The sequence below is a fragment of the Scomber japonicus genome, chromosome 10 (assembly GCF_027409825.1).
Source record: "Scomber japonicus isolate fScoJap1 chromosome 10, fScoJap1.pri, whole genome shotgun sequence".
NCBI classification, from domain to species: domain Eukaryota; kingdom Metazoa; phylum Chordata; class Actinopteri; order Scombriformes; family Scombridae; genus Scomber; species Scomber japonicus.
This window is the reverse complement of record NC_070587.1, coordinates 15,027,956-15,055,511: the sequence shown is the minus strand read 5'-3', so window position 1 is coordinate 15,055,511 and position 27,556 is coordinate 15,027,956. Positions and strand designations below refer to the sequence as shown.

Here is a 27,556-nt window from a genome sequence, read left to right as displayed (position 1 = left end):
TGTTAATATTCAGTCAGTGTGTGGATTTATCAGCATAGACCACCATCTTGTGGGCAGTCCCCAACACAGCACCTGCTAAGTTCATTTGTAATTCTTCATACAAAAAAGCTGCTTAAAAAGGTTCAACTCAGGTTAGTTAAGGAAAACAGGAGGAGAGAAAACCATCTGTGACAATTATATGAAAACTTATTTTATTACCAATATGTAACATTTTTACAAAGGAGAAACTGAAGCAGCTAGAAGTTTGATTAATGTCTTTGAAATTTAACACATTGCAGTAAGTGCAATAGTTACAGAGGATACATATAAACACATCATTTTTTCAAATGTAAAGGCGATACTGGACAGTCGATATGTTCATGTAGCGACAGGCCTTCTGGAGTTGAAGACTTTGATGCCATTTTGCATTGAAGATCGAGCGTATTTGGTGAGGAGGGCTCCAGTGGTCTGTTTCTCTCCACACAAGTCCCTGGAGATGAGAACAAATTATAAAGCATCAGATCATCTATAAAATCAAATAACTTAAAAAGGTTCAAAATCATAGCTTTCATAGCATAGGTTATGATCATTTCCAAAATGGATGACACTAACTGTATGTACGGTGTGATGTCCTCCTCTGTCCATTTCTCTTTGAGTGTGAAGAGATGGTTAAAGCGCTCTAACGTGTCTTCTGGGAGATCTTCCACCCTCAGCAGGCAGATGGTCTCTGGACGGGAGCTGCGGTCCACCAGGGCGAAGCTCTGGAAGATTTACAACAAAGTCACAACTGGATACAGTTTCTAGAAAAGACTTCAAGAGAAGTCAGTAGAAATAAGCAACTCCAGGGAATTGCTACTTTGTTAAAAGAGCATAATACTGAAATTACGTTAAAAAAAACCTTTCCTACTCAGGAGGCAGTAAGAGAGACAGATCCAAACCTTGAGTTGGTTCAGCTGTGTGCTCATGCCGTCTGGGACGCTTTGCTGCCAGACCTCCTGAAACTCCCTCAGGTTGAACTTAACAGCATTCTGTAGCAGCAGTAACGCCGTGGCCCGACAAACTTTATCCTCATGCAGGGCATAAAACACTTGATCTGTGTGGACAGTGGAGTATATGGAGAATTTAGTGGACATTTTAAATTGTAGATTACAGTAGTTATTTCAGCTGACTATTCAGAAAATGTTTTCTTTACCATTTTCAGTGTAGCGGTTGCCGTAGCAGTTTAAACAGTGCTCAATCATGTCTCTGTGAATGAGAAAGAATATAACATTATTACAGTAACATCGGAACGTATTACTAAACTAAGTGTCTACAATATTATACATATATACAGCCTTAAAATGCTCAGTTAATATCATTTGATTAGTTGTTTTTGGGTCGTTTTTTTTGTTAATATAGTCTCAATACAACTGAAAACCCACAATCACAGATACTTTAAATAAATTCATCTAAAAGACTAATACATGAGGTGATTCCCCTCTGCTGTTTTTTTAACTGTAGAGCCTTTTTCCTGACTCTGTTCTGGAAAATGCAGACATTGCGTTTTAATTTTAAGGGCACCTGTTTCCTCTTATGGACTTGTTGATATTTTGGTTGGTTTTTGGCTTTCTCATAGATCTCTACTGGTCAGCATGAGGATCACAGATGTTAACTTACATGGGCTCCAGTGGGGCTAACTCTTCCAGACTGGTTTGAAGAGAAACCTTGTTGAAAGACCATGACTCAGAATCCACCAGCTGAGTCACATGACCGAGCAGCTTCATCTCGTAGTCAAAGTCCAGCACTCGCCAGTAGCCTGGAGGAAAGAAAACACTCTGTCTCTGAACATCTGGTAACTCTCTGTATTGTTATTGATATGAGTAACAACTGTGAAGAATTAGAGAAAAGACTGAAAGAGAGAGAATACATTCACAAAAGCATGTACCCTGTACTGCACTGCTTTTCAGTAAAACCAACATTAACCATTAATATATAAGTAAAAATGTTTTTTTAAATGTCACAGGTTACCATCAATCTGACAGGCGTGGATGGTCTCTAAGTGGGTCTGTATCTCTTCTTCACTGGCCTGGATCTTCTCCAACAGATCCTGCATTGTGTACTGGCAGCAAATATGCATACAGTCATTTTGTGTTCTCACAGACATTTTACATAACAACATTTTTTTAATGTGTAAAATGATCTTGAAACCCGCTAAAATTTAAGCATTTGCACAGGCACAATAGGAGCTGCAGCTAACACAGAATAAATGGGAGACAATAACTTTTGCCACAGTTATTACTATAAACACATCTGAGACTACACCGGTCTGTCCATATTCAAATCACTAATCAGACTTTTTCTACTTTTCACTGCTTTTAATGTGTGACTAACAATATGGGCCATTTGCTTTTTAATACATTTTATGTTCAATGACAATTTTAACTTATTTGTATTATTGTTATTGTTATTATTATTATTATTATTATTATCATGACAGGCATCTACCATGGGTACTATTAAAAGAGTAAAAACTTCTCACTGCTGCTTTAAACCTGGCATTGTATATTCCACCTGAATGTAATAGTAATAACTTCACTGTAGGATATGCTTTTACCCTGTTGTCTGTGTTTTCCTCCTGTCCTCCAAAAGCAGGTCCTTCATAAGGATTCTCCATTAAAATCTTCTTCAGTTTCTTCAGTTTGGGCCGCTGTTTCCTCAGTTCCCAGTAACTGTTACAAAATCCCCAAATCTACAACACAAGTAGGCCAGTATTAGTATTATGAGCTCAATAAATTGTGTGTGCATATTTGTGTGTGTGTCTCATTTCCACACCTGAGTGTGCGCCACCTCAGTGCTGTCCTGGCTGTTAGTTAGTTGGTCAGGTGTTTTGCATCCTGGCACAAAGAGCAGCAGGTTGGATGTGTCGGCAATTTTTAGATCATAGGTTTTGTCACCACTACACAGCACAGCACGCTCATCCTTATCCCCTCGAATCACCAGACTGTGAAACAGGAAACAATCACTGTTAGTTGTCCATATGTGTTTATACATCCTGTTCATCTGAGCATCATCTGCCACCCTCAACACTATCACTTGACTGAGTGGATGACTGTTAGGTCTTAAATAATAAATATTGAATTAGGGCGGGGCGATATGGAAAAAACTGAATCGTATTTTAAAACAATACTTTTGACTAAATACCTTGCTATCGATATCAGTACTACCATCGCAGTCACAAAATATGATTGATATGAGATTTTTGATAAATAACCCTAACCCTAACATATCACCATACCAAAATATTGATACATTGCCCACCCCTATAATATTCAATGCTATATGACAAACAAGAATTGTGATTAATTATTAAATCATTTATCAAGCAAAATGCAATTTTTCTATTTTTTCCTACTATTTCTACTTTTTATTACATTATAAATTAATTGATGTGTGTTTATTGGGCTGTTGGATGAAACAAGGAATCTGCATGTCACCGTGAGCTCTGGGAACTTGTGTATTTACATTTTCAATCATTTTTCTTACATTTAAAATAAAATTGTCAGATAATACTTATTGTGTTTCCTCCCGACACACAGAGAGAAGAGGCCTTATCGGCTCATTAATACACATAAATAATTAATATCTTACCTTTGCCCAGCTTCTATGTGTTTGCACAGCGTGTCGTCCAGCTCCATCAGGCAGTAGTCTGAAGATGAAACATTGTTCCCAAAAGACAGACAGTGAATAGTTTTCTGCAGATCTTCTTCCTTCAGTTTAGCGATCTCCAGAGTCGCCAGCACCTCTTCCAAAGTCCTCATGTTGGGTAAGATAAACGGCAACTTAACACCTAAACAGATGAATCCTGCTCGAGTCTTTTAAGTAACAGTGACAATTTCCCCTTTACTTAGGTTTTTAAGGATAATAAAGCGCATGCTATTCAGTGCCGACAGTCGGTAAGTTGTCAAATTTCCCCGCTCTCTCTCTCTGCTGCGGGAAGGAAGTGCGTAAGATGCGACGTCAAAATAAATCCGAGTAGAAAAACATATTAGGTTAAAAACCTTTCTTATATACAGTCTATGGTTAAAAACTGAATAGGTAACTAGAAATGTTCTTTTGGTCAAATATCCAAACATTTAGTATAAGGGTAGAAATATAATAGCTGCATGTTACATTTTGTATCATTAGCTAACTATAGATGAAAGCGGAACGGTGAATTTTGAAGTTATGTTTCAGCCGAGCGAAAGCCCTGAAAGGACCGTCACTCACGTTGAGTTGAGGGTCAAATACATTGAGGATGTGCTGCTAGTCTCATCAAAATGTCAAGTTTCTCTAGATCTGCCCAGGTAAGTTTTTATTTATGTGTTTCTCATTATTCCACTGTAGCTACTTTTCACCGCTAATTCGTTAAATGTCGTCACCTCATATATGCTCTAGCAACTGCTAAGCATGTTCTGTAAGGTTGCTAACGAGCTAGCCGCGGTATATGTGAGATTTGATGAAGATGTGATGAAACTAAAAAGTCTAATGTTGTTAAATTGTCAGTGAATGTTAAAGTAATGGTTAGAGAAAGTCCCCACTGAGCTGAAGCTGTTGTAGCTTTAACTTACTATTGTCGTTTTAGCTCAGACTCATTCAACTGTCATCCTGTCATGTTATGTTAGATAATAGCAGGTTTTGTTTTATTAGTTTTGTTTGTTTTATACATCTAGGCTCTTTCTTTCATTACATGCATGTGGTTACAAAACTTTGTGTTAATTTCCATAAAGCCTTAAGACGGTGACATGCAGTGATGTGGTGCACTTTATGACATATTTTCATTAGCCTACCTGCTGCCACTTCTGAGCCTTTTTGTAATATAAATGTTAGGACCTCAGATTTAAGATATAAAAAGGTTTGCTACGTTTACTTCATGTAGGAGAAGTCAGGGATCTTATCTTTGTAAGTTAGAACATGTCACAAATGGGTAATTTTAATGGAACATAATGTATTGTCATAATTATTATTATTTATTTATTTTGTACATTTTACATTTTTATTTACATTTTATGAATATAACCAAGACCAAATACAAATAACTTCTCCATTCACAAAGTTCAGGTTTCTATTCATTGTATTGGCTTTGTATCTTAACAGTGCAAATTACCTCTTAAACTAGTCTCCATTATCCATCTAAGCCATTGTCTAATAAAGTCCCTGCAGGGCTAACTACGGTAACTTAACACCTAAACAGATTAATCCTGGTCGACTCTTTAAATAACAGTGACTATTTCCCCTTAAGTTTTTAAGGATAATAGGCTATTCAGTGACACATCTTCCATCATTATCAGTTTTTTAAGTCCTTTAGCCAGTAATTCAAAACAAAAATAATGTTATTTCCTTACTTTCTGGTTCATTAATATGATCCTTTTCACAGAAAGGAATACCAGTGTTATCATGTGTTGTGTTACTGCAGCTTTCAATCCAAACATTTTAATTCCCAACAAACACACTTTTGGTGATACAGCCACATTTAATATTAACATACTTTAGACTCCTACCCATGATTTTCTTTTTTTCTTTTTTTGTTTAAATCAGAAAACAAATTCGTTTTTTTATTGTTGCTGCAACTAATGATTACTTTGATTGTCGATTAATCTGATGCTTATTTTCGCCATTAGTTGTTTGATTCATAAAATGATGAAAAATGCAAATGGACCACTAAAGAACCCAAGCAATATTCACATTAGTGAAGCTGGAACCAGAGAATGTGAAAATGTTCTTCTTAAAGAAATTGCTCATAATGATTAATCAATTATCAGAATAGTTGGTGATTAATTTCAATTGCAGGCAACTAACCGAGTGTTTCAGCTCTACACTGGGGTCTGGCAGGTGAAAGGTGAACTATATATATAGTAGGTGAGCTACTGTATGATGGGAAGTCCACCAGACTTCATTCACTAATAAAAATGATAAATTATGATTTGTACGATCCCACAAAGCTGACAGTAAAGTGAAGGAAAATAAAACTCTGCCTGTACTCTCACTCTAATCAGGCTAAAGATTATAATCACCTGTTTGAGGTTTATCATGGTTGTTCAGGGCATGTAAGAGGCTCCATTAACATGATAACAGTTAGGATGGTTGTTAGTTTTATATTGATTCTGATGTGTTAAACATAGATATATACACACACCATGGACTTTTATTTCACTGTACGTGTGATTTAACTTTAAATTCCTTGAGCCTAAATTTGGTGTCTGACACAAACTGTGCAGAGGACGATATTTGACACTTATCGCTTCCTTCATTGCTTCTTGTGCAGGAATGAAATGTGGTATTTGGTGCTTTTTTCCCCTGAAAATCTGTGTGAGAATATCATTACAAGGACAGTTTGTTGGGTTTGGTGGTGCATAAGTAGCTTGAAGCAGGACACAAGCTCCCATTTATTGTCACAGGAAGTGCAGAGTCTCTTGTTTCTGATAGTATGTACCCACACTTGTCCGTTTATTTAACCTGTTCTCTCTCCTTTCAGCAATGGGCGACGTTCGCTCGCTCCTGGTTTGTAATCGATGCCCGGATGCAGCCTCCCGGGAAGCTCGCGACTATGTGCTCTGTGAGATTACAGGGCAAACACAAACCCATCTATCACGCACTGAGTGAGTACTTCAGTCTGTTGTGGCAAGAAACAGCCACACGATGTCGGTAGAGGATAACATTTATATATAGGAAATATTTTTTGCTTTCTGCTCTCTCTAATACATAACCCAGTACTAATACTATGAGATAAAGTCTTATTTGATCATATTATTTATGATGTGTGCAGGTGACTGTGGGGATCACGTCGTCATAATAAACAGCAAACACATCGCTTTCTCTGGAAACAAATGGGAGCAGAAAGTCTATTCATCACACACGGGGTGAGTTCATAATACTACAGTATCTCACATATAAAATCCACTTTTCCTGTTCTTTTTTTTCCTTCTGTGTCTCCAGTTTGTTTTTGTTTTTCAAAGCATAACCACACATTGGAAAATACAACAGGAAAGTAAAAGATAAATACAAAGCAACTATGTCTCTGTGGCCTCTTGTTCACAGTTGTAAACTGCAGCTTCAGTGATGTTCTGGTGTTGTGTTTTTATTTATTTTCTGGACTCAGACTTTTTTTCTGTCTCAAAGAAGAATTTGCTCATGATGGTGACCTGTTATGAAAAGAATAGCATCCCTAACCCAAACAACTTTTCTCATCAATACAACAAAAACAACAAACCCCCTTCACCCTCCCACTTTGAGGCCATCGAGGAGAGGTGCAACATGCACATCACTTTTTTTTAGGCAAAAAGTTGATAATATCCGCTCTCATCTCTCCACCACTGCTGTCCGCCCCCACTTCTTCTGCTCCCCTGCCAACATCCACACTGACTACCTGCCTGGAGGAGATAGAGGCGTGGATGGAGCTCAACTTTCTGCAGCTAAACAGTTCCAAAACTGAAGCCATCCTAATTGGTACACCACATCAGCTCCACTCTTCCAACATCCCCAGTATCACCTTCTCTGGCCAAAACATCCCCCTTTCCTTATCTGTCACCAACCTGGGTGTTAAAATTGACCCTCAACTCACCTTTGACACCCACACCAAACACCTCTGTAAAACATTTTACCACCTCAGGAACATCGCCAAACTCCATCCAACACTCACCCTGGCAGATGCAGAGAAGCTCATCCACGCCTTTGTCTTCTCCAGACTGGACTACTGTAATGCACTCCTCATCGGGATCTCTGGCAGCAGCATCCAGAGACTGCAGTACATCCAGAACAGTGCTGCCAGGATACTGATGAGGGTGTGCAAATATGATCACATCATCCCCATCCTGAAATCTCTTCACTGGCTCCCTGTCCCACTCAGAATTCAGTACAAGGTCTCCCTCCTCACCCACCAGTGCATTCACGGACATGCCTCCCTATATCTCAAGGAACTCCTCACCCCCCAGACCTCCTCACGTACCCTCCGTTCTGAAAACACAAACATAATCACCACTTTTCAAAGATGCTCATTTATTACAGCTGATACAGTCATTAAACGACATTACCTCTGTGTACTATAAGTGGACAATCTATTATATTTGTTTAAATGAGTGAACTGCAGAATCCATAGTAGAAATCTCTTTAGTATGTTTTAAACATATTCATCAAGCATGATTGTAGAAGTGAACAGTGGTGGAATTCCATAAGTCAGTGTTGTACATCAGATGATATATGAATATTTTTTTTATTTTTAGATGTAATTACTGTTAATGGAGTACAAAATCAGTGTCAGAGATGTTAAAGCATTATAATTTCATGTCATCTAATCCACGTTGGTTAAATTACTTTAGCTTATCATTCTTCACTTGCATTCATTTAGTTTTGTCTTTTTATTTGAAGGTATCCAGGTGGATTCAGACAGGTCACAGCTGCCCAGCTTCACTCTAAGGACCCCAACGCTGTAAGTGTTGTTATACATTCTCTGTTTTTAAATCAAGTATTTTCACAAATAAATATTCTAAAAGTTTTCCAAATGTCACTGCCGCCTTTCAGCATGTATTGATATTATATTGTGTGTATGATTTAACACACATTCTCGGAGATTAGTTTTAATTTCTTGTGTAGGCGCCACATGCTGTGCAGTGAAGGTGTCAGCTGGTGTGACACTTATCCTTTTCATCATACGTGCTGTTTGTGCATATTAATGTGACAGTGGATTTGCGCTGGTGATGATGATGTTGGCGGTGGTTCGTGCCTTTTTGAAAAATCAGTAGAAGAATGTCAGTTGAAGGATAATTCCTGTGGTTTTGGTTGTGTTGCATATTCATGGTTTCAGGGTTACGGACTCCTCAGTCTGTGACAGGAAGAGTCGAGTCTGGCTCCACATGCAGTGATAATTGCATTCAGAGCTTGATGTGACCTACATTCAGTATTGACAAACCACTGGCAGTCGGCTCCTTTGTCACAAAACATTGAAGCTTTGGCACAAGAGAGAAACAGCTACTCTTGATTTTAAGGATGAGCACCGTGGTAAATGTAGATTCGGTCTACAAAAGCAGTCCTGGTGCCATTTTAAAAACTCACCAGAACCTTAAATGTGTATCAATCCGCACCTGAAAATAGTCCCCAACAAAAGCACTATTTACTCCTGTTGACGTAAAATTTGTTAACACAGTGCCCAGGTGTTTTAGGCATTATTGAGCTTATTAAAAAAAACAAAAACATCTTCAGTAGGAATGAATGAGCTTGGGGACAAACACATTATTAGTTTTGGTGTAAGCTGGTGGATTTTATCCCCCATCACAGAATAATTATAGCAAGAAAAGCTAGTGTTATTGTGATCACCTGACTGTTTTAAGACAGACTTAAAAAATTGTGAACCCGTCCTGAATACTGAGCTCTGCGGGCCAAGAGTCATTTAGATGTTACGCAAGAGAAAATGGGGCTGTGCAGAATCATTTCAGCATCAACAGCAATGGTTTTGTTGAGTGTTTCCACGTGCAGAAATCTCAGTAAATTGTTCTTGTCATGAGGGAACCATCAGACGTAGGTGAGTGACCTCCTCTTGGTTCCCAATCTGCACTTCACAAAAGCAGGAGAGACACATCCTCAGCTGTTGGCTCTCTTGCTGATCCAGATTTAGATCCAGTCTCTGACCACAGACGTGTGTCTTGATGGTAGTTTAGTTGAAATGAGGGTTGGAGGGTTGGCCAGAGTGGAGGGAGAAATAGAGTTGGACAGATGAGTGATTTGTCAGCACTGCCTCTGTCCAACATCTACATCCAATATTTCTATCCAGTAACTCTGTCCAAGTTGAATTCACATTTGTGCAACCAGCCTCGCACTGACAAACAAACGTTAGAACAATATAGAAAACCGTACGTTAGGTTGCCATAGACACTAACCCTTTAAATATGAAACATTACCTTAACTGTATATAAATCGTGCTGATGTGTTTCTTCTCACCAGATTGTGAAGTTAGCTGTTTACGGCATGCTGCCTAAGAATCTGCACCGGCGCACCATGATGCAGCGACTACATATCTTTCCTGAAGACGTAAGTTCACTGTTCCTGCTTATTTGTCAGAGCTGACACGTCTATTGACAACCACCTACATCTTAATCATCAAGGTTAATCAAGGACCATCACAGAGAGGACACATTATCTGATATCATTTTGCAGATATAAACAAACAGGACAGTTTTTCTAAATGCAGGTCATTTGTAATTAATTAGGTAAAGTTAATATATTTTTTTCCACTGGGTTGTCTCAGTGAAGGAGAAAAAATATGGATGTTGCCTATGACGGAATAGATCTACCTTCTGTCCAGTCAGTGTTGGTGTTTGAAAGATCGATGCCCTGGCCAGTAGTCGTCGTCTTCTTTACAGTGCTCTGAGAATATCGATCGAGCACTTGTAGTTTTTCTTACTGTTGTATAAATCAGTCAAACTAAATTAAATTTCATATTGACGCACCTCTCCAGACAGCTGAAAAGAAAAGGGAACATTTCTGATCCATCTGTTTTCTTCCTTTTTTAATAATAAAAAACCCATCAGCAATGAATTTTAAAAAGACAGACATTGTTTTTGATGGCAGAAAGCGATGACTAAATGTGATTTCATTTTGACTAACCCTAATCAACATTTTATATAAATTTGAATATATAAATGACTACATGTAAAGTGAATGGTGTCACTCATAGTAACAAACCTGCAGAGAATTATAACCTGACTCTTAATTTCTCCCCAGCTCTACAAAGTAAAATTTGAGCATCCTTCAGTTTGTTTTGGTTTTATGAGCTGTAACTATATACAGTTCAGTCTCACTGCTCTCATCAAACTGTAGCAGACAGCTGTGTTCAGTGAAAAAGCTCAGAAAAGCCATCGTGAGCTGTCTGCTCAGTTTCAGATACCATCCAGACAACGTTAGCAACTAGCAGGTGAACACAGTGCAGCATTTAGCAGCTTAACAGTTGGTGAAGATCAAAGAAAAGTGAATACTGGACTTACATTTGTTGTGTGTCAGAAAACTCCATGTCTGAAGATTAGTTAGTTATTGTCAGTCAATAAAAATCTTGTACTTTGTGTTTTCTGTGTTGTGTTCAACAGTGTAATTTGTTCAGCTTTAAGTGCACTTTAACGTTGGGGGTCTAATATATTTCCATTCAAAGTGTGGCAGACTGTCTCCTCTTACTCCTTGATATGATTTGATTTAATTAAATTAAACGGATGCTTTGAGTCATTGTTGGAGTGAATTATCGACACTGCAGTTCACAGACCTACAGTTCAGAACCATTTTTGGCACTTGAATGTATTTAATACTGATTAAGTACGGAGATGAGAAGAACCAGCGCCACTTATCACAGCTTTTGCAATGAATTGAAACAAAAATGTGTTTGACAGTCATTTAATTTACCTTGATTAACTGGATGCATTTTTTTTATTATAATACAGTATGTATTATTATAAAATGAGAACACCTATTATAAATCCTAGCCATGTGTGGAAAAAGGATGAAAACCAGATCTTTTGTGTCTTGGTTTGTGATGTAATATATGAGGTGTCAGAGTGAAAGAAGTCAGATACCTGTCAGTTATTTGGCCCAGTCCGGACTTGATATCAAGCAGCAGCTTTGACAGTGTGCAGTGTGCATCCCCTAATTACAGACAGATGGCTTCTTGAGCCTTATGAATGTCGGCAGTCCCATCTGTGACTCAGAACAGTCCAAGCAGCATGAAGTTACTGATGAGAATTTTTAAAAAGTGTTTTCAGATTCCCATTTTTATCTTTTAGTCACATTTATTTGCCTGCTCCTTAAATTAGTCTGTAGTTACACACACCTGTTGTGATAATGATGAAAAGACTGTCAACAGCCCCTGTAGAGTCTTGTTGAGATCATTTTAGGGTGTGATCGGTATCTTCATTCTTAATTCTCTCCTCTTTTTTATTGTCTCATTTTTATACCTCTTCATTTTCTACTTTTCATGTCACCTCCCCTTCATTTCCCTCCCTTTTTCCTTGAATTTTGTGTACTGCCTACAGTTGTTTTCAATACATGTTTCTCCTCTATCCACCTCTCACCAGGAGCTGCCAGACGACATCCGAGCCAATCTGACAGAGGAGCTGCCTCAGCCCAGAAAAATACCCAGAAAGCTCAGCGAGTACACACAGGAAGAGATTGACGCTTTCCCCAAACTGTGGATACCGTATGTTAAAACACATGGCTATTCTTATTTGTACTCATGTTTTATGTCTTTTCATTTATTTTTATATTTTATATGTAATTTTGGGCCAATTTTTGTCGAGATGCTGACGTCTGTAAACTGTAGTTGCTACAAGCTGGCACCATTCATAACTGGCAGAAGCTATAATTCCTACAGAGGAAGCAAACTGATGCTCATTAGTAGCACTATTGATACTCAATTGACTGAATTAAACACCAATTACAAAATATTACAAAATATACACCCCAACTTCTACTTTCCAGTGGCTTTTTTAATGGGTAGACAAACTTTGAAAAGAACACAACTTAAAATTAAAATATCTTCCTAATTTTCTGTCATTTGGTGGAGTCATATTGAGTAATACATACATGTACACACACACGCACCCACGGTCCTGTTTCTCTCACTTCCTATCCTAACCTTAAAGCTTAGTCTGTGCCCTAAAATTTCATGTTTTATGTTACAGGAAGTTGTTTATGTTCCCATAAAAAGGAATACCTGGTACACAGACTTATCAGACCATAGTCACTTTTGGGGACATTCAATAGACTTGGATACATTTTCTGGAGACAAACCCAAACCCTAACCTTGACCACTGACACAAAAATCTGCCTTTTCCCAGCTAGGGACACAGCTTTTGTCCCCACAGAACTGGTCCTAAGTAGTCTTCCACCCCTCTACCCCCCACCACACACACACACACACACACACACACACACACACACACACACACACACACACACACACACACACACACACACACACACACACACACACACACACACACACAGAGTAATCTTCTTGCATCTTCTGGTTTTCTGTACTAATTACAAACAGCCAGAAGGGGGCGATATTGAATTGAGGACCATCTCACAATCCTACTTTTCTTAGTCAGCTGATGTAGCAGAAACTGTTCCTTGCTAAAGATCCTCTTTGTGTTTACTCACCGCTCTGCCTCTGAAATACAGTAGCTGTTATAAACTGACATGGTGATTTTCTTGTTTGGAGCAGTTGCTTATGTAGTAATGTGTGACGTGCAGTTCGCAATCAAAAAATCTCAGGATTAATAACATATGCAAGCAGATGGCGAGGCAGCAACACAGTCGCTTTGTCTTTTGGCACACTCCTTTTTCTTGACGCGTCACAGCAGGAAAAGCACAGGTGTTAATAATAAAATTAAAATATGGTTCAATTCCTTTCAGCCGCCTCAGTTTGAGTTTCCTGGGGCCAGATGCATAAACAATGTGTACACAAAACACCATGCACACATAAACTTCACACCAGACATTCACATTTTTCTAAAGTGGTCTGAGCTGGAGGTGAAATATAAGCTGAGAGACTGAATCTTTTAGTACAACATTATTTGTTTAGGTTGACAACCAGCTGCATTGATTGTGTGATATTTTTTTGTGTTCATGCCGATTAAGAGCACTTTCATTAAGGTAATATTGATTAATTAGTTGTGTGTGATTCATTTATCATTCTTTTAATTTACATAGTAGTCAACATTTTATTTTACACTTAATTGCTTTTTATTTTATCCGTAGTCTTGACACACTGTGTTAAGTCGGTGTAGGTACGAGCGCTACAAACTAATCATTGATTGCATTCATGAGATCTCACTGCTGACGATGGTTTATGGTCCGTGTGATGAATTAATGACACAGATGCTATAAAGAGGAGCACAGGTGTGTGTAATGACCGCTCCTCTGGCTGTTGGAGAACCTCATCACTGCAACATAACTTATGAAACTGCACTTTTTCTTTCCTGTTTGTTTAATTGTAGGGCTGGGTATTGTCAATGATTTCCTGAATCGATTCAATTCCGATTCACAGGGTCCCGATTCGATTCGATTTTCGATCCGATCCGATTCTCGATTCGATTAAATATTTATTCAATTTTATGTTCCCAGAGTTTCTGTTTTGTAAGTCAGACAATATTTTTAACACGCAATCATGTGTAGACACCAAATTCTTCAAGAGTAAAGTTAAATCATGAGTCTGATCCAACACCGGGATCTAGCATGATAGGATCTATGTGTATTTACCCTTAAGACCAGTGGCGTTTTAAATCATGTCATTTTGAATTATGTTGTCATCATGTAACCAATGATTTTCAAAAAATGCATATAAATATAACGCATTGTAGTCGCGCGAGATTAACGTGGGAAACAGGAAAACCCGATTTTTTGGATACACCCCTATTTAATTGATACCTGTGTACAAACTAATATGAAAACAGCTAGTTCAGTGCTTGTCTTCACCCATTCACAGCTGATTGTAGGAGTGGAGATCAAGCTCATGCATGTGCACCCAGTTTCACAATGACAGAGATTTATGAAACAGAGCCATGCGTACACACGGTTTTACAAATTTGGGCGTATGCATTATCTGGCTTTGTACACACACACAGTTTTGGTCATGAATTGTGAGTTTTATGCATCTGGCCCCTGGTGTTGTGCATGCTGTCACACTGTTATGTCACGGCTCGCTGGGACACTTGAAGAGAACAGAGCCATCGTTAATGTTATTAGAAACACATGTGTGTAGTACTGCTGACCAGTCAAAACGTCTGCTGTGAACATTTGGACTGTTGTGGACTCGTGAACTTGACTTTAGAGTAGAGGCTCAGTATAGGCGGAGTGTCAGTGATCGTTAAATACTCTGTTAATGACAGTGGGTGCTCTCTCTTTGACCTGTCCTGCTCAGATCACGTCAGAGGTGAAGGCGCTTTTACACATTTCATGGTTTTTACAAAGTGATGCGTGCATGAATAGATCTGATTGAAAAGCCTGCCAGCCCTTCCTGTGGCCAATTTGACTCTTAATAAATACATGTGGCTGTGCTGTGAATGACTGTCAGCCAACAAGTGACAAGATGCACAGAAAGAAACAAAGAAGAGAATTTCCCCCAAATCAACACATTCAGTTGAGACTGTAAAACATTCTTGCACAAACATGAAGTCTCTATGAAAGCTTTTTCCACAAGTTGACCTTCTTACTTCTTGTTTATTAAAGTCTTTATGGTGTTTTCTGTTTTCTTTGATGGGTGAGAATTAGTTTTTTTGTATTCTGGGATGAGGAATGGAATAAATTACCTACCAGTCAAATAGTTACAGCTTTAAGTCAAAGGCAAAACAACAGTTACCAGACAGAGCTCCTGAATATAATTATGGCATCTTGATGTTTTTCATGTCTAGACTTTGATTCACTTTTCTTTCTTTTCTTTTTTTTAAAAAAAAATCACTGCATCACACAACTGTTGTCTCTGATGATGTGCTGTTATGAGGCGGTGTTACCTTTTTGTCTCGAGCACATTGATATAAACAATTTATCCATTGTTTGTTCTCAGGGATTCAATTGTCTATGATCGGTGCTTGTGTTGTGATATTTCTTGCTGTCAGTCAATGAACTCCTGTCTCCACCACACAGAATAATTGAATGTCTGGAAACCCCTGGGATGACGACGAAAACGACTCGAGGACTTTATCGTTCTGTCCCTGATAAAGTCTGATTTGTTGTTTGAAGATATTTTGTGCCCTTTGAGCTTCCCTGAAAAGCTTTCTAAATGAAGGCTTTGTTCATTGTGCAGCCATCAAACATAATAACAGAGGTGCTGGAGAATATAACGACCACTCAGCTGTAGATGTGTCTGCGGTCGTATTGTTCAGCAGGAATTTTTTTATTTTTTTTATTGTAATTAGCAGCTGATGTTGTATATTTAGCATTTATATTCAAAGGTTTGGGACAGGATGTTTTTCTACATAAGTGCGATAAACATAGGTGGAGAAAGTTTGTCTGTTCTTCACTTCCTGGCTGTCGGGACACACAAGGTGTCTCTGCGGGATGCGAGGGAAGCATCTGTTATTTGGCATAATCATATTCATGGCTTTTCTGAGTGAAGTATTTTCTGGTTGGAGATTAAACTGACATTGTGACCTGCGGTTTACTGTCACGATAATGTTGTATTTCTCATCCTTCACCTGTAGTAAACATCAGTCTGACAGGTTAAATGAGAGCGTTCTGTCCTCCACCTGCTCAGCACGAGCCTTAGCATACATCCATCTGTCCATCGGTCTGTCTACAAGTGCTGTAGCTCAGCTCCCAAATTCATTGCTGGTCTTTGTTTTAGCTACTCAGAAGAAAAAAGATTGTGGTTCATTTAAAAGCTTTGTCTCACCGATGGCTTGATACACTTTGACTCTTCAGATTGTGTAATTTAAGAAATGGTTTTGGCTCAGAAGTGACACCACATGGGAATATGAAAGATGCTTTGGTTTGTTAATCACTTGTTTGTTTGCTATGTGATTCCATATCTGTTATTTTATAGTTCTGGTGTCCTCAGTTTCATTATTGTAATGAAAAACCTTTTTGAATGAGTAGGTGTGTCCAAACTGGATCGGTTGGTATTTGTCACGTTAAAGAATCAGCATCAAAAACTCATGCCATATAGTTTTGGCTTTATATGTCCAGGTTTTTAGATGTTCTCTGATTGACAGTTTTGAGTATTTTAAAATGACATTTAAAACATTGAAGAGCAACAACATCAGTTACCCTGCAAATGCCAAAGACCTCCATGTAAACCACTTTCTACAGAAGAAACAGTCTAAATAAAATAAAACACCTGATTTTGGAAAAAGACTTAAAACACACGTTCACACATGAAGTCCTCATCCTTGAAGTCTTTTGTCCTGTAAACATAAAGTATTTCCACTATAGCAGGACATAAATCCCACATTTGTCAGTGTGATAATCAGTCAAAATAATTTTCTTCAGCAGTCAGCTCATCTTGACCTGTGACAGCAGTAATTCTTGGCTGCCTGCAGGTGATTCAGACTCGTCATTAATTTATTTAGAAGAACAGGTCGTCACACAAGCTCTCAGAAACTCCTGCAGCTTAAACTCAGCCACAGTTATAGGGCTGACTGACTGTAACAGACTCAGGATAAACAAACTGTAATGTCTTTTGTAATTTGGGTGGACTGATCCATTAAACTTTTTCCATGTGGTAATTTACAGCTATGGACATGTTCTACCTCAGTATATCTTGAAGTTGAAGTGTAATAACTGAAATGAAATGAAATTAACTCTGAATTTACACAGAAAGCATCGATCCAAAACCAGTTTTCATTGTTACTGTCCTCTGTGTGTTTGAGCCTCTTACAGCATGTCTGTATTATGTTCGCCGTTGCTGTCAGAGTACACGCGCGGTGATGAATGAGCCACTTCTTATTGTTTACTGGTCCAATCTCCTCAGCCAATCAGCACGTCCGCTCAGGCCTGTCGCTGTGTGGTCTTCAAGGTCAAGCTAATCGTGGTTTATTTAAGAGATGGGCCATAGCCTAGTTAGTATTCAGTCACACACTTTATTCATTGTACTGATCAAATATGTGTGTGTGTGTGTGTGTCAGGGGAGATGGGGGGGGGTCGAGGTCATCGAGGGTGATTCAATCGTTAACCTTTATTAAACACAGTTAATATTCGCTCAGAAATCTTGGAGCATAGGCAAAAGATTATTATTGGATTTACAGCGCCGCCCCCCCCCCCCACCCCCACCCCCTGATATAATACGCACACACAACACAAATGAGTGGTGAGATGGAAAATCAACAACATAAACATACTGCTGTAGTTGATAGCAGAGCTATTACAATTGATAAAATGTTTTCAGCATTCAGCTCATCTGATAATATCTGTCTGCTGCAATCTCTGCCCAAAATTAAAGAGAACAGACACAGCATCCTCATTTCGTGTTTGTCTCATTTTGAAAAAAGGAAAAAAGATAAGATCTGTCTGGTTTCTTGTCTGTCACTATCTCTCCATGTTTTTCTGTGTAATCAGTCCTTTTCTTTGACTTTTGTGCCTCTCCAACTAATGTGGTGTTCTGTGTTTTCTCCACAGACCTGAAAACTACAAGATGCAGTGAATCAAAGAAGCCCAACGGGATCAAAGCAGAGAAGGTTTTCATAATGTTACACCTGTAAATTAACAGTTTCCTTAATTTTATTACACTTGACAAAGTGTCAGTATCAGTGGACAAACAGCTTTTATGGGATTTCAGTGACATGTATGATTTCCTCTGGTCAGATGAAAGATGAAAAAACTCAAAACCAAGTTGGACACGTGTTTCTGCTGAAAGGACATTGTGGAGGATTTAGTTGTATCTAGTGGTGAGCACCCTACATTGATATAAAGGGTCATTCTAATATAACAAAAATACAGCAATTCTTATTTTCAGGTGATTATACACTAATTCAAACATACTCATGAATATTAATATCCATTTCTGCATTCCGCTAGATGCCGCTAAATTCTATACACTGGTCCTTTAAATCCAGCAGCAAGTTGGCTTTAGTTTCCTCTTCTAAAAGTGGCATCGAGGCTTGACTGGACTTTACGAAAGCATCTCTCCAGTCTGAATACTAATGCCAGCATCATAAACAGAGTCCATCCTCCTCTTTCTGTGTGGAAATAACAGCGTACCTCTCAGCTGTATGAATCTCAACACAACCACAGCAAATCTAAATGATCCAGAACCGCTCGAGTCTGATCAGAAGAAATCAGATTCTGTGGGTTTTCCTCTGATTATGCAACCGTGAAAAGATCAGATCTGACCAAAAAAAAAATTACATCTGTCAGAGCTGATCCTGACTTTGAAGGCTTGTGGTTTCACAGAAAAATCTATTTGTGTGTTACTATGACAACATTGAGCTCATCATTGTGCTTTTAGTAAATTGACTTTCATCAGGAAATCGTAAGCTTTTTTCATGTCAGTGTGTGAAATATAAGTCCAGTCTTGTTATGTAAATTGTAAAACAGGCTAATAAACTGTTTAATACATTCCTGTTATGTCTTTTTTTGTTGTGCCATTTTAGTTAAACAAATGACCTAAAACACAATTTGGTAGTCTCATTACAGATTTATTGATTATAAAAGCAAACAAAATAGTAAATAAATAAGTTCATATTATACTAAAGGGGCATGGTGGGGAGACACATTCCTCGTTCTGGTGAAAACTGACAGGGCCGGCTCAACAGCCCAACTTTTGGTTACATTTAGTGCTTGTTTTTTCAGACTGCAGTGCAGGACAGGCAATTTTTTACACTTGCGTGGGTCAGTCCTTATTGGTTTTCACAGAGAAGCAACAGAGTGTTTTGAATAATAACTGGATCCAGGTCTTATTCCAGCAAGAGGTCAGAGGTCAACCAGTGAGCAAACAGCCTCCAGAGTGAGCAGGCCCCTCCTTTTGCATAAGAACAATAAACAGAACAAACGGAGGCAGCTACACAAAACATAAACGACACAGGATAGTCTCTGAAATTCAGCACACATCTTGATAATTTCTCAGATCTGGCTCACAACAGAAAAGACATACTGGTGTTCTGGTAACCTGATGTTCTCCATGAAGAAAACTTACAATTTAAAACGTAAGAAGTCGAAGAGAAGAGTGTTGCACAGTGTTAAGGTAATAGAAACTTGATGCATCTGCTTCTACAGTCATTTTGGGGGGGGGAGGGGGGACTCCAATATTAGCTCAGCCAAAAACAAACAAAAACAAAAACTGGCAAAGAGAAGCAAACAACACAATACGGAGAAATCACTTCAAAAACATTAACGCACGTGAAATAAAGACAGCATGGAAGCAGGGAAACATGTTTCGTCGTTATAAAAAGCAGCCTGTACAAATGGTACCAGCTCATCATCCGTGATCGTCTGGCTAATTTACATACGAGCGACATGAGACGCACGTGTCCAGTTACACACTCAGCGGTTGGCTTGAAGGAGACATGCAACTTCACACGAAAGAAGGGTTGAGTCCTGAAATCAGCTGCAAGATGAGAGAAATGGTCTTACCTTTACAATACCACTGGACGATGCTAACATAGATCAGGCACTTTTCGGGACCCCCCTTTTTACAGAGATATTGTACAAGAGTCCACAGAGATATTTACATAGTTTCACCAAGTGGAGAAAACCACTGGATACACAGGGAGGGACAAGAGGAGGGGGTGGGGGTGGGGGGTTCTCACCACAGTTTCAGATTGGGGTGGGGGTTTCTGTTTGGACATTGTGTGTGTGTGTGTGTGTGTGTGTGTGTGTGTGTCAGTGTCTGATCTGTTTGTGTGCGGCGTGCAGGGCTCAAGCACTTGAGGTGAGTCCATCCTTCATCCTCTTAAGTCCTGCCTCCTTGCTCTCCTCTATAACGACGACATCACGCGAAAACCTCCTGACGACGCCCGGCGACCTCAGCTCCACGTCCTCAGAGTGGGTGGGGCTCGAGCGGTAACCGTGGCGACCGTGAGCCAGCGGGGAGGGCCGTTGGGGGTAGTACTGAGAGGGGTATCTGCGATAATAGGGGTTCTCCTGGTCCTCCTCTTCCTCCTCCTCCTCCTCCTCCTCTTCCTCCTCTTGGCCTCCTTGGTCGTTGTTGTAAGCCACTGCAGCAGGGTTGTACGGCTGGTTGTAGGGCGGATTGTAGGGCTGGTAGCCGCCATGAGGCAGCGGTTGGACTGGGGTGGGATATTTGGGGACAGTTGGAGAGGATGTTTCTGGGTTATCACAGCTAACATATAAAATCATGGATAGGTGAGCAAGGAGCGGGGGTTAAAGCTGGTTTTGGGACTACGGGGTTTCACTTTGTAACACCACCACCATTGTTTAGGAGCAGTTAAGATGCAGCGTGTCATATAAAGCTTACAGAACAAGGACGTTTGAGCAGAAGCAGGGCAATAATGGGAAGCATGCACAGGTTGTTTTTAAGCAGAAATGATATGAGCTCCTTGGGCTCAGAACCCAAGAGCGTCCCATAGATCGGGTTAGTATTGATGTGAGTTATGAAGTTCAAGAAAAAAAAAAGTGTTCTACCCTGTATTGCCCAGATTGGATCATTTTACAGAAATGAAAAGATCACATCTGGATCACATCAGGGGTGAAACATGGGTTTCCGCCCAGCTTATATGAAATGCACAGATAGAGAGGTTGTTCAGTAATGAATGCAGCCAATCAGCGTCACAACAACTCATCACTAGTTAGCTGATTCATCAGGCTTTGAAAGATGAGATTAGCTTTGAAGAGATTTGAGCTTGAAGCCGGGTGAAGTGGAGGCTGAAGCAGCAAAGCGTGGCATGCATGAGTATTTGTTGACAGATGGCACTGAGATCAGTGGTGGGGATCATCACAGCAGCATTGAGGGTTTTTTTTTTTTGGTCTTGTGGGAAGGTAAGCAAATCCAGTTTTGTCTCTGAGACTCTCAAGTGATGAAACAGCCAAATAAACAAACCTATTTTATCAATGGTGATAGAAAATAATCCAGTTTCTATTCATAACAAGGAATCACAGCATCAAGTGTGTGAGGTACTAGACCAAAATGAGGGCTCAAAGTTGTTTAAAGTCCTAAAATGGTTTTCTAACTGCTACAACTTAGATTAGGTTGATTAAAATATTCAGGCTTGTTAGAATGCTAGATAATTTTTACAGAAAATGTGTGTACGTTGCAAGAAAAGTAATTTGGAAAATGAAGGTCTCCAGAGAAACAGATTTTTTTTTAAACGCTGCTGCAGGGATTAGAGGTTAAACACCAGGGTCAGGAGTAATTATCCATCCCAAGAAATAAGGATGCCTTGAGGGAGTCATTGAATATATCAATTTCCTCAGTTTCTAGTCTTATTTACAGGGAATGGAGGGAGGTGAGCAGAGGAGGAGGAGAGGAGGATGATTGGAGAATGCTCCTCAGTAATCATTCCCATAGTCCTGTTGAACTTCAGTCAGAAAGAGGAAGAGACAGAGGGAGGGGAACACAGGGAGGACAAGGGGTCAGAGAGAAGATGTTACATCAGGAGGAAAACATATCGACACCAAAGGGTTAAACCTCTCAAACCGCTCCGACAGAACTTTCCCAGCTGTTGGTGTTGGAGTTAGAAGAATTAGTGTTGGAAATGTGCTTTCCTCTTCTACAGGAAGAAAAGACACACGCCCTTCGTCATTCTTATAATACATTTAGCTCAAATAAATATTAAGACATTCATATGAAATGTTTGGAAAGACAGAACACATGTCAGATCTCCATTTCTCTTTCTGTATGAGAGAAAGTACAAATAAAGATTTCTGACAAGGAAACAGTAGTGCAACGTGAGTGTTCAGTAAATACCAAGAAAAGCTGAGTCGAACATTGTGAGAAGCAATTTCCTGCAGTTACATACCATGCTGCAGTGTTTCACCATCAGATACACCATGATATTACCCAAAATACACTCATTTAAAGGTGATTCAGAGCATGTGGAGAGCTACATTGTTACTACAAGAGTGAAATGATGTCTTATTAAATGAAACCTGTGATATGAAAGTATTGCACAACCTCATAGAGCCCTTAATTTACCTGCATGCCCGTTAATTACATACTTATAATTATATTGTTCACATTTTTAGATTTATGTTTCCTTAAAATTAGATTTTTGCTTTCTTTTCTGAGAGTTACATGTGAAGATCAGTACTACATTCATGTTTGTCTGTTAAATATGAAGCTACAGCCATGTTAGCACAAACAGAGTCAGCCTAACCATTTCTTTTCGGTCTTGCTGCTAAGCTAATAGTCAGCTGTTTGCTGGGCAGGTATGAGACTGACTTTTCTGCAAAAGAGCTTATCAGTGAATTTCACCACATGACTTTGAAAAACTTTGATGAAACTAATTATAAATGTTAATATTTGTTCACTTTATTTATACTCTGATGAAGGTCTGATAGACCAAAGGCTCCAAATGAAGTGAAATACAGCATAGATCTAAGCGTGCACAAATCTCTTTTATCAAGTTTTTCTTTTAAGAAGTTGAATTAATTAAAGTTTATTGTCTACAGTATTTGTTTACACACAGTCAGGGCAGTAGAAACAGTGATTTAAAGAAAAATAACCTTTTAGGGATTGTGTATATTCTCATAAAAAACATGAAGAAAATTGTTCTCGTTTGGTTAATAAAGGTTAAATACTCCATTCTGTGTCTTACAGCAGCACTAACACTGACTCTGTTGACATTTTGTACACCTCATTGTTCACCAAGCACAGAGCAAACAGAAACATAAATAAAAGAGGCAACAATGGGTTTGAATATGTAGGAAAACATTAGAAACCTAAATTATCCCTTTAGAGGTCACAAAGACAAACAAAGCAAACTTAAAGACCAAATTGGGTTGCTATGAAAGGAAAAATGTACTGCACATACTGTATATTATAATTGCAATTTTCCTTTTAAGTGGCCATAGAGGCAGCATTTAATCCTCGCATGGTTCAGAATAACAAGAAAGGCCCTTTGAAGTCATAAAACAAAATAAAAAAAGGTTCTGACTGGAACCCATTTATATAAAATAAATTTGTGTGATGGATGAAGTAATGTCTCATCCATCAGCTACTTTTAGCAGATAATAAATCATCAAGACGACCTGTCAGACGCTGTTAGATGTGTAATGTCCTTGCTGAGATGACCCAAGACAATAGAACAATTAAAGCCCTACAAGGTCCCCATCAGTGTGCATATTCAAAGACGCCCAGTGTGTGTGTGTGTGTGTCGCTCTCTGTGTGTGCGTGTGTGTCCTGCGCAAACCATATTTTATAAGATCTCAATACAGACAAATAGCTCCGGTCAGTGACACAGTTGCCTTCTTAATTCATCAGTGTGGACATGAATGTATAAACTTCACAGTGGAACAACTATAAAAGTGTGATTACTCTGCTGTTCTGTGACAGAGTTTATGAGCCTCATAAGCCTGCTGTCACTGTGAAAACAATACTTCAGTGCCTCATACTATAAAAGAGGCTTTATAAGATGGAAAGACTAGGCAGGGTTCAACTGTTTAAGTTTGTTTCAATAAATTAGCAAATGTAAGAATAAAATAAATTTCTTTAGTAGTAATATCGACGGTTGCTCTGAACAAGGTCTTTTAAAAGTGTAAAATGACAGAACTGAATTCCTGCTCAGTTGGAAAAGGACAAACAAGGACAACATGAGGTCTAAATAAACAGCCGAGAATGTTTTAGTAAAGTCTGAATATTTTGTGGTTTGACTATTTTCAGGAAAAATATTCCAGCCAAGATGTTGTTTTTGTTTCAATGCCAGTGTGGCTTCCTATGAACTAGACTACAGCAATGGTTCCCAAACTCCTTCTGTCCTTCTGACGCCAAAAAAATATGATTATTATAAGATCATGTCGGGAACTTGTCAGTTAATCAGTCATTTCTGTTGAGTGAGTAAAAAAAATGCAAAATGTTGCCCTAGCTGCCAGTTTTGGGACACAAAGAGCTCTTCTACTATACTGAATTTGAATGACTCTCTAAAACAGTGCTCAGCTCTCCTGTTTGTTATTTGTTCCCAAATATAATCAGATAAATTTAGCTTTTGTTCCACTCGACATTTTTCCTGGTAATGCAGGCACTCCTCCCAGTTTGGGAATGGCATTTAACTTAACTGATGTGAATATGTGTGCGTGTGTGTGTGTGTATGTCTGTCTACACCCAAATACAACGTCTTCAGTTTCATATGTTAAAGCATCAACTAAAGGCTTAAATATCATCTGGATGCTGCTGCTTACCTCCAACATTGTATCCCAGACATGAGTTCTGGTCACAGTATCCTGGTGGGCCGGTTGGTCCAGTGGTACCCGGATTCCCCGGTCTTCCTGGTGACCCTGGGTTACCAGGCCGACCACTAGGGCCCTGACTGCCTGTCCGTCCTTCACCTGGTGAGCCTGAGGATGAGGAGGAGAAGTTTGTGTGGAGAGATGAGCGAGTACATGAAGTCAGTGATCAGTAAACATTTTGTATGATGACAGCGGAGCACCTGGTGAGCAGGGATAAGAACGAGAGAGAGTAGAGGAAAATAAAGTGTGGCATACAGGGTACATCCTGTCACTGTACTATCACCTCTTCAATCGCCCCTAAATCCCTCTCTCTGCTGCTATAACAACATGACATAAAAAATTAGGTGGCAGCAAACACTTGTTTGTCATTTCTGGATCAGGGAGGCGATAGTGAATCTCCTGACAGCAGGTGCAGGAATAACAGTTCTTAGCTGGAGGGCTCTGCTTTATGTTTACAAAGGAGAATCTGAACCATCAGGACTCACCTCAGCAGTCAGAAAATATATGAAATCAATATTTTGGGGGTGTTTTCATTTGCCAAGTCTAAAATTATCATCCCACAAATATTCCAGAAAAGCTCTCCCCTGTAGCTTTCTCTTAGAAAAGATTTCCACTCTCACATATTGAAGTTTTTTGGATTTTTTTTCTTATTTTCGTTATCTGATCACAGAAAAGTTTCCAGGGAGTTTTGTCAGCTTGTTCTGTGATTATTGATCCCACAACAGTACACAGAAAATCCCAGCACTGACATATTTTTATAACACAAACCTCAAACTCCACAGTGCACAGGGAAAATCAATACAGAGAATTATATTCATGGTCCAAAACGCCTGTTTGCTTTTCTCGAACAGAGATTCAACAGAGAGTTAACTAAACCCAAAACACATAAAGTCTTCTCGCTATTTAATTCTACTGTTTCAGTATTTGAAACGGTTTGGGTTTTGTTCACGGAAAACACAATAGAAAATACGACACACACGGCACAGTAGCTCCAGCTCTGTCACAGTCTGAATGTTGAGTAACAGAATCAAGCTGCTAAATTGTCACATTCTCAAGTCGCTGCAGCGCCTTGAAACCTTATTTCAGCCTGGAAAGAGAATAAACACCAGTGAATTCAGGTTGGTTGTGTTTATCAATCATCTTCAGATTTACGTGTATGTCTGTCTCACCTGGAGGTCCGGGTGGTCCTCGAGGTCCCTGATTCCCAACACCTGGAGTCCCCCTCTCCCCCTTCTCTCCTGACAGACCTGGAACACAGACAGTTCAAAGAGATTAACATTTAGGTGGAAGTCACGTCTCACTTTTGTCCTTTTGGTGCACACACCGCCTCTTGAGGGTTTATAAAGGGTCTGCCAGCAGTATTGATTATCACACTGGTGGAAAACAACTGAGTACACATGCTTAATGACTGCATGCAAGTTGAGGTTTGAGGTATTTCTGTTCATGTTACTTCAGATATTTTACTTTTTTACCCCACTAGATTTTTTTTGATGACTATGGTTACTTTTCACATTAATATTTGACACAAACATACAATAAACATATAAAATACAACACATAAAGATGAAGATTAAACTAATGACTCCCAACACTTTTGGCTTGTGTCCCTTAAAATATGAATGAATTGTTAGAAGATCCACCAAAGAGTGATTTCTCCTCTAAACGTCTCACATGGTTTCATTTAAATAACTATTTGGGGCCCAAAGAGGAAAAAATAGTAGCAGTATATTAGATAATAGTTCAAAAATTGATCCTTCGAAAGGACCCGAACCCCCTGAACTACTAAACTGAACTACCAGCAGTAAAATGCTGTTTATGAATTGATCAATAATCAATTTTAACATTCAAATCAATTTTAACAATCTAATCATGCAATAATATATCGGTCGTCAGCACCATTTCCCTGCAGGATGAGTGTTTTTACTTTTGATTCTTTGAATATATTTTGCTTTTAACACTTTGATAATAATTTGAGTTAATTAGTTTGAATGCAGGACTTTCACCTGTAATGTAAAGAGTATTTTTACATTGTTGAATTAGTACTTTTACATAAAGTAAAGCGTCTGAGTACTTCTTCAACCACTGGACCATCATATCAGCGGTATTTACATTACAAATATTTGTCGAAAATGTGCTGGATAAATTATGCCTGGATAGTCAGTCTAAAAAAATGTCTGATAAACCCTCAGTCTGCTCTGTGTCGCTGTCCAGTGTTGCAGCTGTTTGAATGACCTAATGGAATATCTCTCACTTTAACATTAGACAACCACATAAAACTAGTGATCTGCAGATTTTCTGGCTGGCTAACTTTATGCCTGTCTTAATCAATTGCATCAGAGGAAGCAATCACGATGATGCTGAGGAGAAAACATTTGACATGTGGCCCTTTGCTGGCAGCTTGTGATATTCTCCATTTATTATGGCTACTTGTTGACAAATAGCATGTCTCATTTCAGGATGATTTTGTAAATTGACTTTGTCAATCCTACTGAAAAACAGAACACAGACATTGCGCTTTAGATAAAGAATTGGTTTCTTGAATAAGCCTGAGTGCAGTTTTCCTCCTGATTTTTTTTTATCAGCTCTACATGAACCACCTGCTTTAATAATAATGTGTCCAATTTTCTTTAATAAGTCATACATCTTTCTATAATATTAGACCAGCTCAAGTTTCACTTCAGCACATAAAACAGTGAAGTGTATATGCGTGTGTATGTGAGACCAGTAGCTCCAGGTCATAAATGTTATTGGG

At 38.9% G+C, this 27,556-nt stretch overlaps 3 protein-coding genes across 3 annotated transcripts in view; 1 reads left to right on the top strand and 2 right to left on the bottom strand.

Annotated features, from left to right (window-relative positions):
* Positions 1-248: 248 nt before the first annotated feature.
* On the bottom strand, positions 249-3,866 carry dscc1 (DNA replication and sister chromatid cohesion 1). The gene is made up of 9 exons (XM_053326546.1): positions 3,607-3,866; positions 2,791-2,959; positions 2,573-2,707; positions 1,987-2,077; positions 1,636-1,774; positions 1,172-1,224; positions 918-1,072; positions 592-740; positions 249-469 (listed from the first exon to the last, which is right to left on the bottom strand). The coding sequence occupies exons 1-9, from the start codon at positions 3,774-3,776 to the stop codon at positions 358-360; spliced, it is 1,173 nt and encodes a 390-aa protein (XP_053182521.1). The 5' UTR covers positions 3,777-3,866; the 3' UTR covers positions 249-357.
* A 323-nt stretch (positions 3,867-4,189) lies between these two features.
* On the top strand, positions 4,190-19,016 carry mrpl13 (mitochondrial ribosomal protein L13). Its single transcript, XM_053326545.1, has 7 exons — positions 4,190-4,301; positions 6,470-6,593; positions 6,761-6,854; positions 8,359-8,419; positions 9,928-10,014; positions 12,042-12,163; positions 18,082-19,016. The coding sequence occupies exons 1-7, from the start codon at positions 4,275-4,277 to the stop codon at positions 18,104-18,106; spliced, it is 540 nt and encodes a 179-aa protein (XP_053182520.1). The 5' UTR covers positions 4,190-4,274; the 3' UTR covers positions 18,107-19,016.
* Positions 19,017-20,319: 1,303 nt separating this feature from the next.
* Positions 20,320-27,556, bottom strand: part of col14a1a (collagen, type XIV, alpha 1a) — a 123,252-nt gene continuing 116,015 nt past the window's right edge. Inside the window, exons 46-49 of the mRNA XM_053327605.1 lie at positions 25,974-26,051; positions 24,757-24,912; positions 20,620-20,690; positions 20,320-20,565 (exon numbers count right to left, since the gene is read on the bottom strand). Coding sequence (XP_053183580.1) covers positions 20,320-20,565; positions 20,620-20,690; positions 24,757-24,912; positions 25,974-26,051 — 551 coding nt within the window. The remainder of the gene's footprint in view (positions 20,566-20,619; positions 20,691-24,756; positions 24,913-25,973; positions 26,052-27,556) is intronic.

Excerpts from the sequence above, each read along its gene's own strand:
- dscc1 (XM_053326546.1), bottom strand. The coding sequence starts at position 3,776 with ATGAGGACTTTGGAAGAGGTGCTGGCGACTCTGGAGATCGCTAAACTG. Across the intron at positions 1,775-1,986 it reads CCACGCCTGTCAGATTGATG|GCTACTGGCGAGTGCTGGAC; the intron begins GTAACCTGTGAC and ends TCTTTCCTCCAG. Across the intron at positions 470-591 it reads GACATCACACCGTACATACA|GGACTTGTGTGGAGAGAAAC; the intron begins GTTAGTGTCATC and ends TCTCATCTCCAG.
- mrpl13 (XM_053326545.1), top strand. The coding sequence starts at position 4,275 with ATGTCAAGTTTCTCTAGATCTGCCCAG. Across the intron at positions 6,855-8,358 it reads GTCTATTCATCACACACGGG|GTATCCAGGTGGATTCAGAC; the intron begins GTGAGTTCATAA and ends TTTTATTTGAAG. Across the intron at positions 10,015-12,041 it reads TACATATCTTTCCTGAAGAC|GAGCTGCCAGACGACATCCG; the intron begins GTAAGTTCACTG and ends ACCTCTCACCAG.